Source organism: Nycticebus coucang, chromosome 5 (assembly GCF_027406575.1).
Source record: "Nycticebus coucang isolate mNycCou1 chromosome 5, mNycCou1.pri, whole genome shotgun sequence".
Lineage (NCBI taxonomy): Eukaryota > Metazoa > Chordata > Mammalia > Primates > Lorisidae > Nycticebus > Nycticebus coucang.
Window position 1 is genome coordinate 120,397,924 of NC_069784.1, and position 27,783 is coordinate 120,425,706.

The window sequence follows — 27,783 nt, forward strand, 5'->3', positions numbered from 1 at the left end:
TGCTGGCGTGGATGTGGAGAGAAGGGAACACTTTTACGCTGCTGGTGGGACTGCAAACTAGTACAACCTTTCTGGAAGGAAGTATGGAGAAACCTCAAAGCACTCAAGCTAGACCTCCCATTTGATCCTGCAATCCCATTACTACCCAGAAGGAAAGAAATCCTTTTATCATAAGGACACTTGTACTAGACTGTTTATTGCAGCTCAATTTACAATCGCCAAAATGTGGAAACAGCCTAAATGCCCATCGATTAATGGGGAATCGATTAACAAGCTTTGGTATATGTATACCACGGAATAGTATTCAGCTATTAAAAAAAATGGAGACTTTACACTCTTCATATTAACCTGGATGGAAGTGGAAGACATTATTCTTAGTAAAGCATCACAAAAATGGAGAAGCATGAATCCTATGTACTCAATTTTAATATGAGGACAATTAATGACAGTTAAGGTCTTGGGAGGGGGAGGAAAAGCAGAGAGAGGGAAGGGGGGTGGGGTGGGTCCTTGGTGCGTGCCACACCTTCTGGGGGCAAGACATGATTGCAAGAGGGACTTTACCTAACAATTGCAATCAGTGTAACCTGGCTTTTATTGTACCCTCAATGAATCCCCAACAATAAAAAAAAAAAAAAAGAAAGTAAGGTTAAATGAGGTTTCAGGGTGGGACTCTGACCCCATAGGAGTGGTGTTCTCATAAAGGGGAAGGAGTCCCCGGAGCTCTCTCTTTCTGAGCACACATGTGTGAGGAAATTACAAGAAGGAAGTTTTCTGACACTTAGAAAGAAAGACCTACCAAAACCAACTCTGATAGAAACTTGATCTTGGACTTCTAGACTCCAGAACTATGAGAAATAAATTTCCACCAACCAGTCAAAAAAAAAAAAAGAAAAAAGAGGGACTTTACCTGACAAATGCAATCAGTATAACCTGGCTTATTGTACTCTCAATGAATCCCCAACAATAAAAAAATAAATTAATTTTAAAAAAGGTTGAAAAACACACAGACATGCACACAAAGGAAGTTGATCTTGCACAGGTGGGGAGCTGGTTGAGCTTGCTCTGTAAGGCTGAAGTCTTTGTGGCTGATGCTGGCAGCTGATGCCCAGGACAGGCAGACTGGGAAGGAAGATGGATGTAAAGGGCCAGGTGACAGAATAAGCTAGAGCTCACCAGGTCCCCTGAAACCATGTCAGCTCTCAGTGCCTCTGCTCTTGACGGTGTAGGTGGCCTGCAGGACCCCACAGCCTTTGTGATAGAGCTAAACACACTCCTGACCCAGCAGTGGAGAAAGCAAGGTGAGGGAGGATCTGAAAACATGGAACAGCATGAGCCTGGCTGCCCACTCACATGTACCAGGTGACCCAGATGGTAAACGACAAGGCAGGGGAGCTACAAAACCACCTGCAGCTTGCTTTCCTCCTGAACTCACAGGAGAAATAGCTCCTATGCCCTGCCCATCAGAAACATACAGTGAAGGGAATTCTGGGAAACACAACCCAGCCTCCACCCTATGTGTAATATTTCAGTTTAGTTTAGCAAAATTTTAATAAAGTGAGCATGGTGAGACAGATGTTCTGAAAACCACCCGGGAAAAGGCAGCATGTATGTGGAGTACACTTACCTCTAGTTCACTGTGGGGTCCATGCCCCAGAAGAGTTTCATCAGTGATGCTTAATGGAGAATATGTTTGGCCTGATATGGTGCCTCATGCCTGTAATCCTAGCACTCTGGGATGCCAGGGCCGATTGCTTGAGCTCAGGAATTTGAAACCAGCTTACGCAAAAGCAAGACCATGTCCCTAAAATTTATCTGGGCTTTGTGGCAGGAACTTGAAGTCCCAGCTACTCTGGAGGCTAAGGCAAGAGGGTTGCTCGAGCTGGAGAGTTTGAGGTTGCTGTGAGCTATGATACCAGGGCACTCTACCGAGGAAGACAAAGGGAGACTCTGTCTGGGTCCCCGCAGAAAACAAATCCTTCTCTCTAGGTGGGATTTTAATGAACTTCTATTTATGTACACAGGTGAGGGCAGAGTGAAGATAACCAAGAAGGAAAACCGAGCATTCACAAGAGGCAACAAACACAGAGGTCTGTGCAGCTAAGTGGAGCAGCAGTGTCCAGGAGGCAGCTGGTGCCAGAACCTTGATGTCACCTGGAAGGAGAAGACAGGAAATGCCCCGACCCAGACTCACTCTGGCCTCTGGTGTCCTGCCAAAGCCTCCTGGGGCTCAGAGCCGCAGATGACCGAGAAGTGATACCTAATTCAGCCAAACTTCTTCCTATTTACCAAAAGAACCTGAAATCATTATGATGATAGATAATCTTGGTGCGGTTTACATTTTTTTGTGAAACTTGCTCTTGTTCATGGATGTTGAAACATATTCATCATCATCTTGACAAATACTATTAATTTTCATTTTTTCTCAAATGGAACATTACCTTATAAATTATTTTCATGACAAAGAGTGACTTAACTTTCAATAAAAGTGATATATGGAAATCTGCAGTGTTCTCACTCTGTTATTCGTGAATTTTCTGCATGTTAGTCAACTTGTCAACTTTTTCAAGTGTTCTGAGTGAGTCTCAGTCCCTTATGGTCAGGCACTGGAAATGCAATTCCGTTATTCTAAAGGTGAAAGTATATAATGGGTTAATATGTCATACAAGTAACAACATAAGAAAGCAAGCCGCTCAACATTAAATGCTCTTAGTACAAAAAGTTGGTGGATTTAAAATTATAAAATCGATACCATAATAAAACACTCTCCAAATGCACTCTTGCCCTTCAGAATAAGTTTAAAACTTCAAGCATAAATCTCTGGCTATTTATTTGAAATACATTTGAGTCCGACCCTTCCTTCCTTCCTTCCTTCCTTCCTTCCTTCCTTCCTTCCTTCCTTCCTTCCTTCCTTCCTTCCTTCCTTCCTTCCTTCCTTCCTTCTTTCCTTCCTTCTCTCCATTTTCAAGCACTTTCATGTATACTCTCATTTAATCCTGAGCAGAGGCATTATCCCCATAATACAGATGGTGAAATCGAGGCCAAGAAAGTTTAAACGACTTGTCCACTTTCTCTAGGTTAGAAAGGTACAAGCCATGAATTGAAAGCAGATCATCTGCTTCCAAACTCTCCCTACTTCAATAAAATATTTCCTAATATCTTAAAGGGCCATTGACCTGGCCTGCCAACTGGGTGGTCTGTATGTATGTTCTATGACCCGACAGTCCTCAAATTCAGTCTTCTGACCTTACTCCTATGAATGGCCCGCCTCTCTACTGGGTGTGTGTTCATACAGGCTTACAGAGCAGCCTTTTTCTGTGATTGTTTTTTGAACATTTTAGCAAAGGTAGCTCTGCGGTGCTAAAAAACAAAAACAAAACAACAACCAAAAAATTCATTTGGGAATAATGACCTCTAAAAGCCATTTATGAGACAATAGATCAGCTATGGAGCCAGAACTCGTCAAAGATACCTGAAATGTGCACAACAAGCTCCTAAATCAGCTGAAAAGAAGAGTACTGCTGAGTAGAGTTTCTGCCAAGATGTATTTTGGGGAATATCGACTCTTACTTGCCTCTTTGTCTCCAGTCACATTGGCAGTAATAATAAGTATTACTGGGTCCTCCTCCCTGCCAAGCACTCTTCTTAGAGATTTACCTACTAAACTCACTCACTCCTCATATGGGCACTGGGAGGTAGGTCTCCTCATTACCTCGATTTTACAGATAATGAAATAGGCAAAGGGCAGTGAAGGAACTTGGCCCGGGTCACCCAGCTGGCATTGGCAGTGCCAGGCTCTGAGGCCAGAGAGAAGACTCCACTGCTGCCCTCCAGCCCGGGCCGCCCTCAGGGCCCACTGGGATGTGCTCCCATCTGTCTCTGGCCTTGCAGATCAGGAATCATCTGTCCCAGTAGAGTCCCCAGTATGATACACACTCAGCAAAGCTTAGTGAACAGCTAAATAATTCAACGAATGGATGAGAGAAAGAGGGAAGGAGGAAGGAGGGAGGGAAGGGAAGATGGAAGCATGGCGAGGTGAAAGAATGAGCATAAAAACAGGTGTTCAGGTGTTCAAAGAGGTCCAAAAAGAAGGGCAGGTGGGGATTGGGAGAAAAGTTGACACGAAGGAGCCTTGAATAATGGCAGAATTTCCACAGAGATAAAGAACAGGGAATTTCTGGTGGGAAAAAAAAAAATATATATATATATTTTGATATATATATGTCAAAGAAATGAGAAACTCTAGAGACACACCCAGAGGAGAGCAAGTTGCCCAGATTGGCAGTGGCCTGGTAAAGGGAACTTGGGCTGCACGAAGGGAACACGGTGAAATAAGTCTGATCAGGTACGTGGAGTCAAGATTGCTGAGTCCTTCAAATGGCAGACTGAAGAAATTACTGGATAAGGAAATGGAAACCACTGGAGGACTGTGAAGGGAGAGGAAGAAGAATGACAATCTCAGGACTGTGCATTAGGGAGACAGAAATGGGTGCAGGGGATGCTGAGCTGCAGTGGACGGATCTGTGGGGTCCACATGTGAGTTTCAGAGAATCTGAATCCGTGACATACACTAAGTTTTGTCTTTATCTTTGTATGTTCAAGTTTCTACTGAGAATATCTATAGCTTCTCAATGATTCTGAAAAACTATGACCCCCTCCCAGATAGGACTGTGTGAAGGCGGAGGTCCAGAAAGAGGCCAACATCCCATATATCTGGGTATCTCGCCTTACAAACGAAGCCATGAAACTGTTAAACATGTCTCTCATCCTACCTGGGCAAACATAACCTTATAATGATGGAAATGTTCGATGTGATTAAAAGTTGGCAAAATATAAAACATTACTAACTTTTTTGATTACTACAGAGCATGTTGCTGGGCCATCAGGGTTTTGATGAACAACAAAATATATGTGTATACAATTTACACATTATGGCATGTTTATTCCATAACCAATTTTTCTGGCCTTTATTGTTATAACAAAATTCCACATAATTTTGTTCTATTGGCAGTAACAATCTAAAGATTAAAATAATTAAAGTATTAAAATAATACTGAATAGTAATGATACTCAACATTTACTTCGATCAACAATGTAAATTAAAGCAAATATAAAGACTCAAAGTATCAAATACTATCTTACATTTATTCATGAAGGTTTAAAGGCGATTAAATAACAATGAGAAATGATAAAATACCAACAACACCAAATGCTAACAAGGATGTGGAGCAAGAGGAACTCTCATTCATTGCTGGTGGGAAAACAGTTTAATCAATTTCTCACAAAACTAAACACTGCATATTCTCGCCAACCAGCAATCACATTCCTTTGTATTTACACAAGTGAGCAGAAAACTTATGTGGGACATAATACTGCACACAAATGTTTATAGCAACTTCACTCATGATTCCTGAAACTTGGAAGCTTCCGAGATGTCCTTCAGTAGATGGATGGATAAACAAACTGAGAACATCCGTACAACGGAGTAGGGAACAGTGAAAAAAGAAACCAGCTACCAAGTCACAAAAGGATATGGAGGAAACTGAAGTGCTTATTACTACGTGAAAGATGCCAGTCTGAAAATCCACATGCTGCATGATTCCAACTATACGACATTCCAGAAAAGGCACAACAAGGGAGATAATAAAAAGACCAGTGGTTGGCAGCAATTCACGAGGGAAGGAGGTGGGGAGGATTAAGTATGTTTCAGGGCAGTAAAACCGTTCTGTGTGGCATTGTTCCATCGGAGTATAATACAGTAAAAAGAAATCAGCTATCAAGTCACATTTCTATATTTCTACACCATGCTAGTCATTATACATTTGTCAAAACCCGATTTGAGAAAAATCACACACATACAGAAACCCAATAGAGTGTACAACACAAAGAGTGAACTCTAACGGGAACTGTGGGTTTTAGTTAATAAGAACACACCAATATAGGCTCATCAACACTAACAAATGTATCGCACTAACGCAAAATGTTAGGAATTAGGGAACCTGGGGAGGAGAGAATGAGAGGGTGCAGGAGAACTTTTCAGTACTTTTTGCTTAAGTTTTCTTGTAAGCCAAAAATTGCTCCCCAAAATGTGATCAATTAAGAAAATTAAAAGACAAAATATCAATTATAATTAACAAATATAAAAACTTACAATTATTTAAATAGACTAGAACTTCATTAATTTATTAATTCATGTATTTTGAAGTTATTACTAGGTGCATAAACTTTTGGGATTGCTATCTGTTCCTGATTAATTTACTTTTTTATCATGAAATTATCTTCTTTATCTCTACTAATATTTCTGTTTACCAAATGTAGTCACTCTAGCTTTCTTTTGATTTCTGTTACTATGCTTTGCTTTTCCTATCCTTTTACTCTTAACCTACTTTTGTCTTTATTTATTTATTTATTTATTTTTTAGAAACAGAGTCTCATTTTGTTGCCCCCAGTCGAGTGGCATGGCATAACAGCTCACAGCAACCTCCAGCTCTTGGGCTTAGGTGATTCTCTTGCATCAGCCTCCTGAGTAGCTGGGACTACAGGCACCTGCCACAACACCTGGCTATTTTTTTGCAATTTGGCCAGGGCCAGGTTTGAACCTGACACCCTTGGTATATGGGGCCGGTGCCCTACTCACTGAGCCACAGGGGCTGCCCCCGTCTTGTGTCTTTATATTTAGCAAGTACTTTTCTTATAGGCACACATAGTTCCTTTTTTTTTTTTTTTTTTTTGTACCATCTGACCATCTCTGCCTTTTAGTTGGGGTGATTAGACTACTTACATGTAATGTGATCATTTATATGTTAAGCTGAAATATGGTATCTATTTGTTTTCTATTTGTTTCATCTTTCTTTCTTCTCTTTTCTCTCTTTTTCTCTTTCTTTTGCATCAATTAAGTATTTTAATGATTCCGTCTTTTTTTTCTCCTTTGTTGAGCTCAGGAGTTCAACTCACTGCTTTGTCGTTTTAGTGGCTGCTTTTGAGTTTATAGTATATCTCTTTAATTTATCACATTCTAGCCTTTGAGGTATATAACAACACTTCACATGTGTATAAGAACTTGATAACAGTATACTTCCATTTCTGCCATTTGTGACTTTGTGCTATTGTTGTTAGACATTTTACATTGACATTGTATATTTTATAAATAGCATATTATATTGTTATTTTTGTCTTAACACTTATTTATTTAAAATCTTGTATCTTATCCATGTAGTTACCAGTTCTACTGTTCTTCACTGTGTATATAGATTTATATTTCTAATACCATTTTCTTTTTGCCTCACTGACTTTGTTTAACATATCGGTACTGTGAGCCCAGTGGTAAAGAATTATTTTATTTTTTGTATGTGTGAGAACATATTTATTTCACCTTCATTTGTGAAAGATATATTCACTGGGTAAAGAATGATAGGTTAACAGCTTTTTTCGTTAGTACTTTTTCTTTTTGTACTCCACTGTTTCTTAGATGCAGTATTTCTGATGTGAAATTTGCTGTCATCCCTATCTTTTTTACTCTCTATGTAATGTGTTTCCCCCTCCTCTGGTTGCCTTTTCTTTTCTTTTTTTTTTTTTTTTTTTTGAGACAGAGTCTCACTCTGTTGCCCCAGGCAAGAGTGCCATAGTGTCAGCCTAGCTCACAGCAACCTCTGACTCCTGGGCTCAGCCTCCTGAGTATTTGGGACTACGTGCACCCGCCATGACACCTGGCTAATTTTTCTATTTGTAGTAGAGATTGGAGGAGGGTCTCACTCTTGCTCAGGCTGGTCTTGAACTCCTGAGCTTAAACACGCCTCAGCCTCCCAGAGGGCTGGGATTACAGCCATGAACCACCTCGCCCAGTCACTCTGGTTGTTTTTAAGTTGCTATCTTTATCACTGGTTTTGAGCAATTTGGTTATGATGTGCCTTAATGTATGTTTCTTTGCATTTTTTGTGCTTGGGGGTCATTGAACTTCTTGTATCTATGGGTTTATGGGTTTCACCAAATTTGAAAACATTTTGGCCACTATTTCTTCAAATATATTTTTCTGTCCTTCCCCTCTTTTGTGTATGTGTATGTTCAAAGTTTTACCAAAGCTCATTAGTATTGTTAATTATACATTTTTTTCTCTTTGTCATTTTGGGTAGTTTTATCACTGTCTTCAAATTCATTAGTCTTTTCTTCTGCCATGTTTGATCAGCCACTAATTCTACTCAGGTATTTTTAATCTTAGCCATTGTATCTTTTATCTGTAGAAGTTAATTTGTGTCCTTTAAATTTTTTTTCTGTGTCTCAACTTTTTAAATATATAGAGTACAGTTATAAAACTATTTTTATATCCTTGCTTGGTAATCTAACCTTTTTGTCAGTTCTGGGTTGGTTTGATTAATTTTTAGGCTCATTTTGAACTGAATTTTCCTGTTCTTTTACATGTTTAGCAATTTTCAATGGAATGCCATATATTGTGTATTATACTTTGTTGGTGCTTTTCGTATTCCAGTAAAATAGCATTCTTGAACTTTGTTAAACAATTTGGCCTTTGGATCTTCAGGACCAGAAACATTTTTAGTAGGGCTAATAATTTCCCACTACCCAAGACAAAACTCTTGGGACTGCTGTAACTAGTGAATGGGGTTTGCCAGTCTGGCTGGTGGGAATATGTCCTATTTCTGACCCTGTGTGAGCAACTGTTCCTTGTCATCATTTCAAATGATTCCCACTCCATCCTCCCATCCCCAGGTGGTTTTCTTTTATGTATGTGCTGAATGATCAAGAAGGACCCTGTCTGTCTACTCCCTCTCTCTTTCTCTCTAGCACCCTGTCCCGGGAACTGTAGCCACCATGGTCTCCTCGGATGGTCAGCTTTATCTCCTCAATTCAGGGAATCTGCCTGGCTTCCCCACCCCTGTGCCAAGTGTTCCAGACAGTTTCCAGGCAGTAAGGTGGGGGCAATCACAGGGCTCACCTTGTTTGTTTTCCATCTTTTGGGGATCGAACAATAATAAATAATCCTTCATTATCTAATATTTATCTAATGATAATCTAATAATTATCTAACAATATCACACAGTATTCAATAATCCTTCATTATCTAATATTTGATGTCTTCAAAATGAGCGTTTCATATATTTTGTCTTTCGTTGTTGTTATTCAGTTGGGAAGTAAATCTATTTTATTATTATTCTACTTGTCTGGAAGGTACAAGGATTAACTCAATAGTAGAGGAGAAATGAGGCTTATTTCACTCAGCTGGGCAAAGAAAAATGACTCTTGACAGCCAAAGACCTTAAGTGGGTTTCCATGAATATCTGAATTTATTATAAACTCTTAGACTTAGAAAGGTTTGTAATACTTAAATGGTCTAAAATGATATACTGTCTGAAATAGTCCAGTATTGGCCATAAGTATTTTAGCTTACTGTCCAATTATTTTAGAGTCATTTGTATAGACTTGATATATTCCATAATACAAAATTAAAATTTTTATTATCCAGTTCAACTATTAGATTTTACAGAAAGGAAAACCTATTGAGAGAATATGTGCTCTCAGAGCTAGGGTCATAATGGTAACAATAATATAATAATTTTTATTATGATGACACTCAACGAAGCATTTTCTCATTTGATATTGCATAAAATAAAGAAATGAGTGGAGTAGGGAGTGTTTGGAGATGGCTGAGTAGGTCTTGTTCGTTACCACATGGTTACAGTTTGTGGTTGAAATAAAGCCAGAAAGTGATGAAGTGATGGTGGTGGTGATAATGACAACGATGACAATGGCTTTCTACTTTCTAGGCAGTTGGCATGAGTCATTACCTCATCAAATTGTCAATTTTTTAAATATAATAGAGTCTACAACACATATTTTTTTCACATTTTGACCCTTCCGAAATCAGGACGCATCTTTTGACAGCTGGCACAGAACAGCTGCTGTCCATCTGGATTGAAGACCAGCATTTTCAGAGGTTGCACCTTGGCTTCAACCAGTCACCTGCAGGCATAGTCAACCCACATCCATTATAAATGAAATTATCTGCCTGCAGCTCTTTATCCCATCTGGGTAATGTGAATTCAGACTATGAATTTCTATGCTGACTACCAACTTATGCAAATTCTCCAGGGAAAGTTTTCCTCCCTCTCCCTGGTGTCGAGATGGAGAGACACGGGTAGGACCCACATTGAGACCAGATGGCGGGCTCCCCATAAGAGCTGTCGAGGGATGAAAATAACTGCCTAAAAACAGATTTTAAAAGCAGCTTTTCATCAAAATATCTTTTTTTCACTTCACCTGATGAGTATCTTGATTTATTGTGGCAGAAGCAGCCATAAAATGATTGATGTCGAGTAGCACTATCTTGGGATGTTTATTTCCCATCCAAATGGAGCTTCATGGTATGTTTGTCATAAACGCAGGCTGCCTTCCTTTCCCAATGACTGTAAATGCGAAGTGGAGCTTGCTTTCACATGCAGTGTTGGGAGGACGGTGTGCTCCCACCCTTCTGTGGACATGAACACGCCAACCCTATCCCTTGGCCAGATTCCATGCATGATAATGAAGAAAGACAGAACCAGGTGCTGAGAACCTGAGTAGAAGACTGTGAACACCTTGAGTGAGGACCCATGATAAACCAAGATAGAGAATTGTTTTTCTACCACTGAGCACCATTGCTGTCCTTGTGGACAATACCACAGCATCCTAAGAAACTGAATCCTCTAAAAGCTGAGTTTGAGGTTCTTGGAAATCAAAGAGAAATGTTCTTTTTGCTTCATTTGTCATTTGAAAAAATGTAATCTGCTATATTTATTAATATGTAATATTATAAAACAGCAATTATAAGATGTCTTTTCTAATTTAAAAAAATGGAGACACAAGAACTTCCCTCTTATCCCTTTCTGACGGGAGGGTTTATTTCTTTGCCCTCATATTGGCTTGGGATGAAGGTCTTCTCTTAGCATCCTCTTCATGCAGATTTTCTTCCTCTTTAGCACCATATGAAACAATCAAAGGTGTCTCCCATTACATGAAACATGATGCTAATATTTCCATTTTACAGGTTAGGTACTGAGGCACAGAGAGGTCAGTTAACTTGGTGAAATTCAAACAACCAGAAAGCTGCGCGTGGTACTGCAGACTGGGTCCTCCAGAAACAGTTGCTGAGGCGATGCTTGGGGTGCAAGGTATTTATGAAGGATCAACAGACAAGAAAGGAAGCTATTGGAAACAGAATTGGGAAGAGGAAAATGTCAGCCAGCAATGCAGGCCTGACACAGCCTTGACCACCCTGGCCAGGAGCTCTGGAGCACAAATTGCTCAGCAGAGTCCTACGTGGAACAGAGACAGCCCCATCTTCAGCTCTGGCACAGGATGAGGGCTGAGTGTGGCCTCCAGGGGAAGCCGCTCTCTGGGGCCAAGACAGCCCCTGAGCACATGGACGGGTGGATGCTGCCTGGCTCCTTCATCTCTAGTAGCTGGACATCACGTCCTTCCTGAGAGGGAGAAACACAGCAAGATGCGAACCTGGGCACTCTGGCTCTAGACCGTTGGGATGTCCTGTCCTCCCTTCACTGGGGTCCCACCATGGCAGGTTGGAATACCAGGCCAAGAATTCAGACCCTTGATCCAGCCTTGTTTCCCTGGATCTATACCATCTTTCCTATGCAGCACAACCATACCCAGCCAGTGTTTCAAACTTTTTCTTCTTTTGAGAGAGTTGCACTCTGTCACCCTGGGTAGAGTGCCATGGCATCATAGGTCACAGCAACCTCAGACTCCTGGGCTCAAGTGATCCTCCTGCCTCATCCTCCTGAGTAACTGGGGCTATAGGTGCCCACCACAGCACCTGGCTAGTTTTTCTGTTTTTAGTAGAGATAGGGGTCTCACTCTTGCTCAGGCTGGTCTTGAACTTATGAGCTCACGCAATCCACCTGCCTCGGCCTCCCAGAGTGCTGAGACTACAGGTGTGAACCACTGCACCTGGCCTCAAAATATATTTGAAGTTTGCAGGGGTCCAACTGTTCTTAAAAATCGAATTTTCACTTGGATGATATGCTAAAACATTATAATTCAGAATTACCTGCATACTTGACTTGGTGAGTATGAAATGTCACCATTTAGATCTGGTTTGACAATTGCAGAGGGATGAATGAAAGCTTGACTCCAAGAAAAGATCACCTGATGTCTTGCTCATCTTCAGCACTACAGAAAAGTGGTGGGAGAGCTGAGTCAGCACACAGCCCTCCAGCAGTGTAGGCAGGCCTAACAAAGGATCTGCACCCCAGAGTTACTACCAAGCTCACATCAGAACGGAGATGCACCACACACACTATTTCTTTTTTCTTTTTTCCTTTCCTTTTCTTTTTTTTTGGAGACAGAGTCTCTTTCTTGCCCAGGCTAGAGTACCTTGTCCTCAGGCTAGCTCACTGCAACCTCAAACTCCTGGGTTTAAGTGATCCTCCTGTTTCAACATCCCCAGTAGCTGGGAACACAGGTACCTGCCACAACACCCAGTTAATTTTTTTTTTCTATTTTTAGTAGAACCAGGGTCTTACTCTTGCTCAGGCTGGTCTCAAACGCCTAAGCTCCAGTTATCCTCCTACCTCGGCCTCCCAGAGTGCTACGATTAGAAGCATGAGCCACCATACAGGCCTGTACACAATATTTTTTTTTTAATTTTTTCTTTTCTTTTTTTATTGTTAAATTATAGCTGTGTACATTAGTGTAATCACCTGTACCCATTCTAAGATGCACCATAGATGTGGCCCCACCCATTGCCCTCCGTCCATCAAAACCTCCCCCCTCCCTTCCCCTTCCTTGGCCCTTTCCCCATAGTCTTGTGCTATAGTTGGGTTATAGTCTTCAGGTGAAAGCTATAATTTAGCTTCATAGTAGGGCTGAGTACATTGGATACTTTTTCTTCCATTCCTGAGATACTTTGCTAAGAAGAATATGTTCCAGCTCCATCCATGTAAACATGAAAGAGGTAAAGTCTCCATCTTTCTTTAAGGCTGCATAGTATTCCATGGTATACATGTACCACAATTTGCTAGTCCATTCATGGGTCGATGGGCACTTGGGCTTCTTCCATGACTTAGCAATTGTGAATTGGGCTGCAATAAACATTCTGGTACAGATGTCTTTGTTATATTGTGACTTTTGGTCTTCTGGGTATAAACCTAGTAAAGGAATTATAGGATCGAATGCAGGTCTATTTTTAGGTCTCTAAGTATTCTCCAAACATCCTTCCAGAAGGGACGTATTAGTGGGCATTCCCACCAGCAGTATAGAAGTGCGCCCTTTCCTCCACATCCACGCCAACATTTCTGGTTTTGGGATTTTGTTATGTGGGCTACTCTTACTGCAATTCACCAGCAGTAAATATAGTCCTAACTATTCAATAAAGACATTCTCATTCAATGAAACTTGTGTTTTGGCATTTTACTTTAGGGAGAGTTTTAGATTCTTTCACTCTTTAATCAATCATTGATTGATGATTCAGGACAAACATATAGTTTAAAAGAAAAAATCACAAAAAAATAATGGTCATGCAAATGAGAGTCTATTGTAGTCAAAATAAAGAGAATCATATGAATAACAAGTGAAATCCCAAACATCTGAATTACTTCTCTACTTTGAGAACAAACCCTTGGGGTTTTGGTTCATCAAAACAACAGTAAATCAATGCTGTTCATTTTAATATTAATTTTATACTTTTAATGTGTGGATTGGTTTGGATTTTATGTTTTTTTAATGGGTCTATAGCCACAGGGAATTTATATCATCTTTATGTTTAAGTAATACTGCGTCCATAATATATTTAAGTAACATTATAGTAGACATAATACGTTTGCACCATTTTTTTCCCCCCCTGAAGAAAGACTTACTCCTTAATTTAGTTGGAGAGATGCTATGCCAGGTCCATGGAAGAAATAAGGCATGGATACATTATACCCGGCACCCACATTTACATTGTAATCAGTTGCAATTCCAGTTTGAATGGGAACATTTGTTCTGTAAATGTTTCTTTGAGACTAGAGATACAGAGTTGCCACAAAAGTTCCTGTTTCATAATTCACCTTTGTCCATCACTAACTTAGAGAAAATAGCATTTAAAGAAAACAGCTGAAGCAGCCTCCTTTCAACACCCAAGGCCAGTGATGCAAGGCTGTGTCAGCCGCTACCTAAGTTTCCTCTTCTTGCTCTGGACGCACAGTAGGGTAGTGCGGTGAGGACGGAGAGAAACAGCTGCCAGCTTCTGTCTGCAAGTTCTCCGCTGCAAGATCATCATCCCCAGGGGCAGATATCCTCGGGAGAGACTGTCCTTGGCGTAGGTGAGTTCACTGCCCAGACTCCAGTCTGTTTTCACTATCACTTTTACTCAGTTCATCATTTCAAACACATTTGTTTTTTGTGGTGCCAATATTGCACTTTGAAATTTTCTTCAGGTCATGGAAGGATGCTACCAGGCTGTGGTCCAGGCACTCACAGAAATTATAAACCATCTGTGAAGAGGGAATCCATCTATCTGAAGAGTGTGTTAAAGGGAAAAGTAAGACAAATCAACACATGGAGCTGCCGCCAGGGGATGAAATGGAGGAAGGGGAGGCAAAAGAGAAGGAACGCAGGCCTCAGCCTCAAAGTAAGGCTTTTTGGTAAAGAAGTCACGGGGAACAAAATAAGATGCAAAAATGTGTAGTTTTATTGTGAAAATCACGCTTGTTGGAAACTAAATAATTCCAATTCAAACCCGGTATTTCAAGGCTCTGGCTCAGGGATGATTTGTAATAGGCATCCCGTATTTGTTATATTTCTGCTTTTCTGTTTCACTTTTATCTGCTCTGCAGAAGAAGCCAGTGGTGCAAAAAGGAGTTTACCAGAAATGAGTATTGAGTAACAATCTCGTCTAAAAATACTTTTGCAATTTGTTATGCAAAATCACAGTGGCAGAAAAACTGCTTTCCATTAAGGGCTAATAAGCAGATAAACTATACTATCGCTAAACCAGATTTGTTTTTTAACCTATTCTCTTTCACAGAGAACTTTTCCACTATTTCTACATATTAGAGTGCCAACAAGTTTTAAACTTCAGGCCTCTTACAAGTATGCAAATATCTCACAGGAAAGTTTTCACTTAGTTGAAAGTTGTGTTAAAAATACAACAGTGTTATTTTAAAAATTGTAGGTGGGGTAAAATTTAACTAATACCAAAATAATATAATTTCTACTATTTGTTTTCTCTATCTCCTCGTTTAACTATGCACACACGAGAAAGAAGCTTACTAACCAACGAGCAGTTGGCTCCTCCAGGCAAGTCATCTCTTGCGTACTTTTCTTTTTGTAGTAATTTTTCTAAGTTTACTGGGAGTTTCCTATTTCTTTTTGAATGTGAATAACAGGGTGAAAGAAATAATTTGCTTTGGAAAGTCCTTATCTTTTGGTTCTTTTGTGGTCTTTCGTGTGATTCTTAGATTCTTTATTAATGGTTAAGAACCTGGACTTTTGGACACTTGTATTTCAATCTAGGGTCCCTTTTTTTTTTTGAGACACAATCTCACTTTGTCACCCTCAGTAGAGTGCTATGGCATCATAACTCACAGCAACCTCAAACTCCTTGGACTTAGGTGATTCTCTTGCCTCAGCCTCCCAAGTAGCTGGGACTATAGGTGTCCTCCACAACACCCAGCTATTTTTAGATTTGGGGGTCTCACTCTTGCTTAGGCTGGTCTTGAACTCCTGAGCTCCGGCGATCCACCCACCTCGGCCTCCCAGAGTGCCAAGATTACAAGCATGAGCTGCCACGCCCAGATGAATCTAGGTTCTTCTACTTGATGGTGCCTGGACAGTGGGCAAAAGATTTGAAGTTTTACTTTACTTTACACCTCTTTCAAATGGAGTTGGGATGTACATACCTCACGAATTAGTGATGGGAATTAAATAAGATAATATATGAAAGACAATAGTGCTTGGCATGCTGTAACAGAACAGCAAGTATTGGTTTCCTTTAATACTGGCATTAGTAGTATGAAGTATATATGTTCTTTTTGTTCTTTTTCCTTTCTTTTCTTTCCTTCTTTTTTTTTTTTGAGGGACAGGATCTTGCTCTATTACTTAGGCTAGAGTGAAGTGGCATAGTCGTAGCTCTCTGTAACCTCAAATTCCAAGGCTCAAATGATCCTTCTGCCTCAGCCTCCAGCATAGCTGGGACCACAGACATGTGCCACCATGCCTGGATAATTTTTTCTAAAAAATATTTTGTTGAGATGGGGTTCTCACTATATTGCTCAGGCTAGTCTTAAATTCCAGCTTTCAATCAATTCTTATGCCATGGACTCCCAAAGTGCTAGAATTAGAAGAATGAGTTATATCTCTCACCTGAGGTTTATATTTTTTAGTGATCTGGCACTTGCTAAAAATTTTACAGTTAAATCTTAAGCTTCAAGGAGCAGAAACTGCTTTTTGGTGAGGCTGTGTACATTAAGTAGAGATGGCTTGTTTGCAGTACTGAAAATTTTGCAGATTTCATCACATACCTAGAATTAATTTTTAAACCTATTAGATGTAGAAATATACTAAACCTTAACAAGTAACCTATTTACTTTATAACTTCATAAATTCTCATTTATGATTTCCATAAATGGCAATTCATGTAGAGAAGCTATATGCAAAAAGCGTGGCCTATGAATCTGAAAATATTTTTCTAGTCTGTCTGCATGTACTTACTGGAGAACCATTTATATGACATACAGCATGGTTTCGTCATAAAGCTACCAAGTGCATCAAAATAGGAGATGATAATGTCACGAGGGAACATTTTTGTAAGGACTATAGTTGTAAAATCTTCAGAGCTGGCATTTGGAGACTGTGATCCAGCTACTAATTAAGGATGCTGTATCAGTTAAGGTCCCCAAGGGAAATAGCGCATTCAAATTAGGATAATTCAAGCAGAGTTAATAAATAAGGAGACTACTATAAAAGTGTAGGGAGGGTGGAGAGGAACCAGAATGGAACCCAGGGCTGAGAGTCACAAGCAGGGAGAGTGCTGTGAGCCAGGAAGGAGAGAGTGATGTAGAGTAGACTGCCTTAGGGGGACCGTGACCTTCTGTGGAGGGCCCCAGAGAGCCCTTCTGTTTGGAAAAAGTTCCCTGGCCTCATTCCCTGCCTTTGCTCTCCTGCCAGAGTCCCCTATTGGCTGAGCCTAAGGGAAGCCATGGGGCGGAGGCACGTGTCAGAATAATTCATGCAGATCAGCCTCCCCGGTACTCTAGCCAGGGCAACTACGTGAGACTCTGTCTCAAAAAAAAAAAAAAAAAAATTACATATACACACACACACACACACACACATATTTATACATACATATATACACACACACATTTATACATACATATATATACACACACACATTTATACATACATATATACACACACATATTTATACATACATATATACACACACATTTATACATACATATATACACACACATTTATACATACATATATACACACACATATTTATACATACATATATACACACACATTTATACATACATATATATATACACACATTTATACATACATATATACACACACATTTATACATGCATATATACACACATATTTATACATGCATATATACACACACATATTTATACATACATATATACACACACATTTATACATGCATATATACACACACATTTATACATACATATATATACCCACATATTTATACATGCATATATATACACACACATTTATACATACATATACACACACACATTTATACATGCATATATACACACACACATTTATACATACATATATACACACACATTTATACATACATATATATACACACACATTTATACATACATATATACACACATATTTATACATACATATATACACACACATATTTATACATGCATATATACACACACACATTTATACATACATATACACACACACATTTATACATGCATATATACACACACACATTTATGCATACATATATACACACACATATTTACACATACATATATACACACACACATTTATACATGCATATATACACACACATTTATACATACATATATACACACACATTTATACATACATATATACACACACACATTTATACATACATATATACACACACACATTTATACATACATATATACACACACACACATTTATACATGCATATATACACACACACATTTATACATACATATATACACACATATTTATACATACATATATACACACACATATTTATACATACATATATATACACACACACATTTATACATACATATATGCACACATATTTATACATGCACACATATTTATACATACATGTATAATGGCAGCCTCCCCACCTGCTGCCATCATATAAATCTTGGATTCATTGTTTCTTGTATTCACTGGTGGCAAGTGTTTATAAAAGAGTTGTAGGTTTATAAATATGCACTAGACAAGATCCTTACAGGAATTAAATTTTAAATTGCCTTTTGAACAATGGGGGAAAGAATCTAGCTTACAATCTATGCTCTGAAAAATTTTTTTCTAACTATGTGAGAATTGGGCAGATATTCCTCTAGCTTGTTATATCTGGGTGCCTTCCTCTAAAAGGATGTCTCAGGGTCCTGAGCTCAGTGCTTACTTTGTCATACATTAAATCATCTGTGAACACATAGTTTTTGAGAGTCTCCAGTGTGCTAAGTACTGTGCTAGGCTTTGGGTACTAAGCAAAACAACATAATCCCTGCCTTATCAAAACTTACAGTTTAGTAAATAAGTGAGTAGAATGATTCACTCAGTATACTCAGGTACTTAGAATCGTTGAAGATGATTTAAATCGTGTTGGAAATCTGCATTCCTAAAGAGAATCTGTAAGAGCCACAGAACCACATGAACACTGAGTGTCCAAATATCATATTTAAACATGAAGATTAGAGAGCTCAGAGCAGACGCTGATGTGCAGAAAAGCTACAGACTTATTAAGCAGCCCATTTCCTCTCTCTTAAAAGAAAGACCTTTAACTTGAATTTTAAGCTGGCTAGTTCTGGAAAAGGTTATCCAAATGTGATTTGCAGCTGGGCACGGTAGCTCACACCTATAATCCTAACACTCTGGGAGGCTCAGGCTGGTGGATGGCCTGAGTGTAGGAGTTTGAGATCAGCCTGACCAAAAGCAAGATCTCATCTCTACTAAAAAATAGAAAAACTATTCAGGTGTTGTGGTGGGCACCAGTGGTCCCAGCTACTTGGGAGCCTAAGGCAAAAAGATCGCTTGAGCCCAGGAGTTTGAAGTTGCTATGAGCTATGATACCAGGGTACTCCAGCCAGGGCAACTGAGACTTTGTCTCAAAAATAATACACACACACACGCACATATATATACATACATATATATATATATTTGATTTGTGAAGCAAGGCACAAGTGGATACCACGATCTCGAAAGTGCTAAGAACTGTTTGCAATACTAGAAATGTTCTATTGTGCATCATACAATATAGGTATCCTAGCCACTATTTGTGGCTAATATGACAGAGGAACTGAATTTCGAATTTTATTTTAAGTTTAATTAATTTAGATGTAATTAATCACATATGGCCATGGTGAAGTACAGTGCAGATTTAGAAGATGTCCTGGCTGGGTTGGCTGAACACAAGTTGCTTCATTTAACCTCATCTCTCTTTTCGACGGGGTTAATAACAAGGTTAGTAAATCAACATCATGTGCCCCACAGGGTATGAAATAGAGAGAACTCTGTTTCAGTCTAATGAAATTAAGTGTTGGCAAGATGGTGAAGAGACTGGAACTCTGTGCATTGCTGGTATGAATATAAAATGGAGCAGCTGCTTTGGAAAACAGTAGAATGATTCTACGAAAAATTAAACATACAATTGCCATCTGATCCTACAATTCCACTTCTGGGTATATACATCTCAAAAATGAAAGCAGGGACTTAGATATTTGTATCCCCATATTCACAGCAGTGTTATTTGTAATAGCTAAAGGGTGGAAGCAACACAAGTGTCCACGGAGGAGTAAATGGATAAACAAAATCTGGTGTATACATACAAGGAAATACTATTCAGCATTAGAAAGGAAGGAAATTCTGACATATGCTACAAGATGGATAAACATGAAAGACATAATGTTAAGCGAAACAAGCAGTCACAAAAGGGCAAATATCATATAATTCAACTTACATGAAGTAGAACGGTCAAATTCACTAAGGCAGAAAATAGAATGGTGGGCTCTAGAATTCTACCGGGTATATATCCAAGGAGTATGAGATCAATATGTCAAGCTTGTCTCTGCACATCCATGCTCACTGCAGCGCTGTTCCCAATAGCCAAGGTACGGGCTCAACTTAAGTGTCCTGCAGTAGATGAATGGATAAAGAAAATGGGGTGTCTGAACACAACGGAGTCCTACTATTCAGCCTTAATAAAGAAGGAAATCCTGTCATTTGTAGCAACATAAGTGGACCTGGGGGACATTATGGTAAGTGAAATAAGCCAGGCACAGAGAGCTAAACACCACATGATCACACTTCTATGTGGAATCTAAAAAAGCAGAACTCAAAAAGAAAGAGTAGAATGGAGGTTACTGAGGGCTGAGTGGGGGAGGGGATAGGGAGATAATGTTAGAAAAGAAAAGTAGAAACGTGGCTGCCAAGGGCTGGGGGAGGGGAGAATGCGGAGTTAGTGTTTAATGGGTATAAACTTGCAGTGGGGGAAAATAAAAACTTCAGGCTATGGATGGTAGCTGGTGGTTACAAGGCACTGTGAATGTACCTGCTTAATACCACTGAGCTGTATGCCTTAAAATGGTTACAGTAGTAAATTCTATGTTTTATAGATTTTGTCACAGTAATGCAAAAATCTTAAGCATATTCTCTGTCCTCAGAGAGTCCTCAGACTAGCAAGAAAAAGTGCAATGGTAATCAGTGATTACTATGTGGTGCCGGGATGTGGAATGACTATTTGGCTGAGGACAGTGGAGTTGCACCTCAGAGGGGCTGCTGGGCTAGATGACCTCCCCGTGGTAGGATTCCATGAGTTTAGGAATCCTGCACACGTTAGGAATGGCAGCAGTGTGCAGAATGGTGGTCATAGACCAGATCTTCATCCAGCTGCCATGGCCCTCGCCTGCCCTGCTTCCTTGGGGCCTCACCCGAGGGCCCTCATTAGTCATCGCTTGTCAAAAAGCCCAGCCGGAGGTGAGAACTAACCTCTCCAGAAAAATTTATAAACCGAGAAGACCAACCCAGGGGGTTCAGCTGGGTGTGGGCGGATTAATTACATAGGAAAATCCAGATCGGCCATACTGCAAACCTTGTCATCATCAGAATGTGCCTCCTTTCACAACACAGCTCACACATCTCACTCTGACAACCAACCTGCGGTTTTCCAGCTGAATCTCTCTACCTCCCAACTACAGCCATTTCTTGATCCCCTGGAACTTCTAATCCATTGACCCCCGCCAATACCTTTTCACTTAGTCTCAAAACTGTCGTTCACATTCTCTCTCCCCCCCTTACCTGGTTTACGTGTCATGTTCCTTCATCATAATCATTCTTTTACATACACACCCTCTCTTTCATCATACTCACCGGGCAATTCCAAACTTTGGTTACATGTAGATCTCTGCCCGGTTATTTGTACCCAAGTAGGTAGATGAGCCTGGTGCTATACCAACCGTCTTCCTTTCATATTCATGCTTCCTGACCTTGAATGAGGCTTTACTGCTACCCAACAATCTAACTCTATTTTCTGAGTCCATTTACTTTCTCGCTGTCCTGGATGGCTCACACTTTCTCCTTGCTCCTCAAACTTCCTCACCTGTCCTCAATCTTAGCTGATGATCTTGTTTTGTATTTCATTAATAAAGCATGTTCGTGCCCCCACATGCACCAGCATCTGTGTCAGACATCCCATACATTCTGATTCCCCAAGAGAGCGATGAACACTCTCTTCTCCTCTTTAACCCCAATTTTCCTCTCGTTCATTGGATCCCACACCCGTTCATCTGCTCAGGAACATTGCTCCAGCAAGTATCTCCTTCTCTCCTATATCACCACTTGTTCCTTCCCCTTTTGTTCATGCCCATGAACAGGCAAACATGTATATTAAAAGTATGTTAATTAAAAAAAAAAAACAAGCTCCCTATCTAGATGGCTCCTTCCAGTTTGTGCTCCACTTCCGTCTCCATTTACTCTCTTTTTATTCTCTCCGAGCTCACTCCAGACAGGCTTTGGTCACCACACCACCAACACACTTCTTATCAAGGTCACCATTGACCTCTGCGTGGCCAGGCCTCTTGCTCAGTTTCCAGTGCTTATTTTACCCATTTTAGCAGCATTTGATAGTTAATCATTCTTTCTCGAAGCATTTTTTCACTTGATTTTAGAACACCGTTGCCTTTGTTTACCTGCTGCCTCACTGATCATGCCTTCTCATTCCCCTTTCTTGATTCCTTACCTTCCTGACCTCTGAACTTCAGTGTGTCACAGGACACAGACTTCAGACGTCTCCATTCTGTCTGCACCACCTACATGCTGAAGCCCTCCAGACGTACATCAGCATCCCAGACTCATCTGACCAGTTGCCTTTGCGACAATTTGACAATTCCAAACTTAAAGGGGTTTGTGTAGAAGACAGTTGTTGTTGTTGTTGTTGTTGTTTTGTAGATATAGAGTCTGGATAAGTTGCGCAGGCTGGTCTTGAACTCCTAGCTTTAAGCACAGCCCATATCTCAGCCTCCTATAGTGCTGGATTACAGGTGTTGAGCCACCATGCTCAGCCTTCTTGGAGTAAAAACCTTGACTTGTCTTTGGCTCCTCTTTCTCTCTTATGCCTATATCCGATGAATCAGTAAGTCCTATCAGCCTCTCCTTGGGAACACATCCAGAACCTCGCCACTTCTCACCAGCTTCACTGCTAGGGCTTTGTACTAGTCAGAACTCACCAGAGAAATAGAAGAAACAGGATATAGTGCAGTGGTTCTCAACCTGTGGGTCGCGACCCTAACGACCCTTTCACAGGGGTCACCTAATATCAATTATTTACATTACAATTCATAACAGTAGCAAAAATTACAGTTATGAAGTAGCAATGAAAATAATTTTATGGTTGGGGGTCACCACAACAGGAGGAAGTGTATTAAAGGGTCGTGGCATTAGAAGGGTTGAGAACCACTGATAGTGCAAATATAGGTAGATACTATCTATCCATATATTGATAGATCTTATACATATGTTAAATAAAACAAAGAATTGGTTCATATAATTGTGGAAGCTGAGAAGCCCCAAGATCAGTTCCAGTCTGAATTTGAAGGCCTGAGAAGCACAAGAGCCAATGGTATAAGTTCTAGTCTGAGTCCAAGGTCAGTTCCAGGAGAAGACCAATGTTTCTTTCAAAGACAGTCAAGCAGAAACAGAATGAATTCTTTCTTACTCAGCGTTCTTGTTCTATTCAGGCCTAAAATGAATGATCCCACCCCTCTTCCCCAATCAGGGAGGGCTATCTGTTTTACTCAAGTCTACTAATTAAAATGTTAACCTTAAAAAAAAAAAAAATTAACCTTATCAGAGAAGCCCTCATAGACACACGCAGAATAACATTTAGCTAAGTAGCTGGTCACCTCCTGGCCTAGTCAAGTTGACACATCTAATTAATCACTACAGCTTTCTAACTTGCTGATCTGCTTTTATCTTTGTTCCTAATCTAGCCTCTACATAACTGGATTTTAAAAATAAGCCTCATTATTTAGCACCTCTGCGAAAAATTCTTCAATGTCTTCTTATCTCAGATATTAAATTAAATTGGACTATCATGACCACCAAGGCCCCGCGTGCTGTGTTCCCACTCTTAGTCCCAGGGCTGTCATTCTTCCCCCACTCTTTCTGTTCTGCTCACACTGAGGTTTTTTCCAAGAAGCCAATCATGCTCCTGCCTTGGGGTCATTACATTTGCACATCCTTAGGCTTGAAATGGTCTTAATCCACCTTCTCACCTCCCTCAATAATTTTCTTATCTCAGAGCCTTGCAATAAACCTATTTTAAAAAATATAGTACCCCTCATCCCTCATATTTTACTTCCTTGTAAAATTAACTGCATTTTTAAAAACAGTTTTAGATTTACGGAAAAATTGCTGCATGGTATGTAAAGTGCTACAGAGAGTTCCCATAAATTCCATTCCCAGATTTTCCTATTATTAGCATCTTACATTAGTATGGTACACTCAATCACAACTAATAAACCAATTTTAGTTCTTATTAATAATTTTCTTAGTTTTCGTGTAATGTCCTTTTTCTGTCCTGGGGCTCTGCTAGGCTGTGGCACTGTTTCAGGCTTCCCTTGTTTTTGATGACCTTGACAGTGTTGTGGAATGTGAGTCAGGGGTGTCCACTGAAATTTTGTTTGATATTTTTCTCACAATGAGGAGTGTCAGTCAGGTGTGTCCACTATAGAAATTTTGTTTGATGTTTTTCTCACAATAGCTCAGGTTATTAGTTTTGGGGAGCAAGGCCATTTTCATCACATCCTATCAAGAGGACATAGCAGTACGACTCCTGACTGCCACGTTGCCCTCCAGCACCTGGCTGAGTTAGTGGTTGTCAGTCGATAAAGCTACCCTTTCTCCCCTTTCCACATTGCACTTTTCTGCAAGTCATTATGCATAGTCCACACTGAAAGAGTGGAGAGTTATTCCTCTCTTTCTTGAGGGTGGTTTATTTAATTATTTAAAATCCCTCTGCATGGGAGATTAGTCTCTTTTCCCCATTTCCTTATTTATTCAATATTCATTTATATCAAAATAGACCTATAGTATGTTTTACTTTGAGTTGTAATCAAATAATATTTTATTTACTTTGTATTTCCTCAAATTGTTCCAGCTTTGGCCACTGGTAACACTTCTGTTTGGTTCCTGGGTTTCTGACATTCCTCCATCCGTGCAGGATTTGTTGATTTTTGTTGTTGTGTTGTTTTGCTTTTTAACACTTCCTTTCTTTTAAGCTTTGGCCGGGTTTTTCAAAGTACTTGCCACCACCTCGCATGACGTGTGCGTTCTCTCTCTCTCTCTCTCTCTCTCTCTCTCTCTCTCTCTCTCTGCGCTGAGATGCCGGGACCTCGAGGGCAGGGTCTGGGCAGCACCTTGTGCCCACAGTGGTACCGTCCGCGCTCAAGTGGACGTCCATCTGATGTTCGGGGAATACGCACCGGCAGGTGTCGCGGCCGATTTGAGGGGGGCTCGTCGGCGTGGGTTCTGGGAAGGCGGCGCCGAGCCTCGGGTGACTGGTCCCCGCGGGAGCAGGACCAGCCGCGGACCCTCGCGGCCACACCTACGCTCAGAACCGCCTGGAGCGTCTCCGCGCGGAAACGGACTGCAAATGTCACCGGCGCAGCGGGGATTCCCAGGGAAAGTCCGGCGCGCTCCTCGCCTTGGGGACCGCGGGATGAACTGCGGCAAGCACCCCCGCCTCCCGGCCTGGGCCCGCCGCCCACGGGGACCCCGACAGCCGCCAGTGCGGCGTGGGTTCCGGGCAGTCTGGAGCTCGCTGACCCCGGGTGGGGCGGGAACCGGCGCGCAGGGAGCGCCGCGCCCCAGCGCTGTCACCACGGGGCGGGGCCTGGTCTCCAGCTGTGGTCGCTTCCGAAGCGGCGGGGGCTGGGCCGGCGGTGCCCAGATGCGGCCGCGACGGCGCGGAGCTCGGGCGGCCGCGGAGAAGCCGGGAGCCCGGCTGGCCGGAGTCGCGCGACAGGTGTCGGTCCCCATCGCTGAGCCAGCGCGGGACCCGCGCCCGGCCAGGAGAGGAGCTTCGTGGCTCGCACGCTCACTCCGGGTGCTGGTTCGTTTTTCTCTCCTTGGGTCCCCTTTTTTCTTCTCGCTCCTCCTGGGGGTAAGGACGCACCCTCCTGGGCTGTGCCGGGTGGCGAGTGGGGCGAGGCCGAGGGACCTGCGGGGATGCGGCCCGGGAGGGACTGTCGCTCGCCGGGGGACTGTCCTCTGTGCCTTGGGGGGCGGGGTGGGGCTTCCGATCTGGCACAGGTCCTCAAGCCGCCTCCAGTTACCTTGGGGAACACAGCATTGGGTTTCTCCCGTAAGTGGAATGATTTATCTTTGATTTCCGAAAACGAGCGATTTAGTGCTTGACAGGACTTCCTTCAGAGACAGGCTGCTTTTTTCAAGTATCCAATTGAGACAGGTTCTGTAAGTCAAAAAACTGAAGTGTTGTGTTAATCAGTGGAGACATTCTTTCAGTTTGATCACCTCCTCATTTCCTATTAGGGTTCACTTTCTCAAAAGCACCAGAATGGGTACTTCTTGACTTGAACTTGACTGTGACTCAGAAGCCGCTCAGTACAGAGTCCCGCACTGTCTAGAAACAGTTCCTTCCAAGTCCGCCTAGGACTTTGTTTTATAAGAATGGGGAAAGCAGCAGTGGCGATGCCTAAGAGAACCACACCGTCCCCACACCGCCCCAGAGGGAATTCTCTTTTTGTAAAAGAGTCCCAGCTGAGATCTGTATTACTTCCTGTGGTTCTCAGGCACTTGTTATAAGACTTTTCTCAGCAGAGGGAGGAGTTGTTATTTCCACACGAGTATCCAAAAATGAGTCACAGGGCTGCTCTCTTAATGGTGAAGCTTTGTTAATGAACTTTTGAGACGTGAAGTTTGCTCTGTCTGTATGTAAGATTCTAGATGTGAACTGCCTGCCTGCTAAACTGGGGCGGGCTGTGTGGGAAGTGACAATTCAAGTTTTCAGTTTCCTAAAGCGCCTGATAGTACCACATACCAGCCAGGGTCACTAGGCTGATCTAAGATAACCATAAAAATCATGTGCTTTGCCACAGAAGCCCAAGAGAAAATTAATTCCATTATCAATAACCGTTTTTGCTATTGTTTTCACCATATGGTAAAAATACGTCCTTTTTCTTAGTGATTATAAATTACTCTGAAATTCAGATATTTGAGGCCGTTTTTCATCACTAAATTAGTGTTAAAACCACACGAAAATTTGTGAAGCAGGCAGTGCGAGCGGAAGGCGAGAAATTAAAATGTTGAAGCCAACAGGTAGCTCTGGGTAGCATCTTAGGAGGTGGACAGTAAGCAGACAGCAGAGAACAGCCCCAGGGCTGAGTGGAGCTGAGTGGAGCTGAGTTCAGCCCCAGCCAGCAGTTATCAGGAACCTTCTCTCTGCCAGCCTCTCCCGGAGCTCTGGTTCTACAACCATGAATCCTGCTGACAGGGGCCTTAAAGATTAGTGGGGAAGGCCAGCAAATCTACTGGAAAATCTCATATATGAGGTGAATGCTTCGATAAATCCAAGCCTGGAGTGGAATTACTGACCCAATCTGACTGATGTTTTTGCAGATCCTGGGATTTGGAATGGACTGCATCATTCCTGAAAGAACAGGGAAGCTTTTGCATTTAGTCATCTGCTTTTCTTTGTAGGCAGCCTATTCCTTTCTGTGATCTAAAAATACGTTAATTAAAAAAGCATGATTTTTAAAGTGCTTCAATTAATCATATTTCCTATTATTAATAACCATATAAAAATAAACCCAGCCTATTATCACCCCTTGGCAATTACAGGCATTTTTAGTCATTACCTTTTTAAAAATAGTGTAACTAATTAATAATTTATAACTTTATAATACTGTATTGAAGCAACTTTCTTCAATAACAGCAACTGTTTTTATAGTTCTGGTTCCTCTTATTAAACACACTATAGCTGTATGAGTCAGATGAGTAAATTCGTTGTATCCCAGTTTACTGTTGGGA

The 27,783-nt window shown here is 41.1% G+C and overlaps 1 protein-coding gene across 4 annotated transcripts in view; it reads left to right on the forward strand.

Moving 5' to 3' along the window:
- Positions 1-14,181: 14,181 nt before the first annotated feature.
- The window catches only part of STX11 (syntaxin 11), a 44,178-nt gene continuing 30,576 nt past the window's right edge, over positions 14,182-27,783 (forward strand). Inside the window, exons 1-2 of one of the 4 annotated variants that reach the window (XM_053592707.1) lie at positions 14,182-14,306; positions 14,421-14,614. In XM_053592707.1, coding sequence (XP_053448682.1) covers positions 14,542-14,614 — 73 coding nt within the window. In that variant the 5' untranslated portion in view covers positions 14,182-14,306; positions 14,421-14,541. Of the gene's footprint in view, positions 14,307-14,420; positions 14,615-25,681; positions 25,898-27,783 lie in introns of those variants that run through there. The other 3 variants (XM_053592708.1, XM_053592709.1, XM_053592710.1) reach the window with 3 other exon arrangements.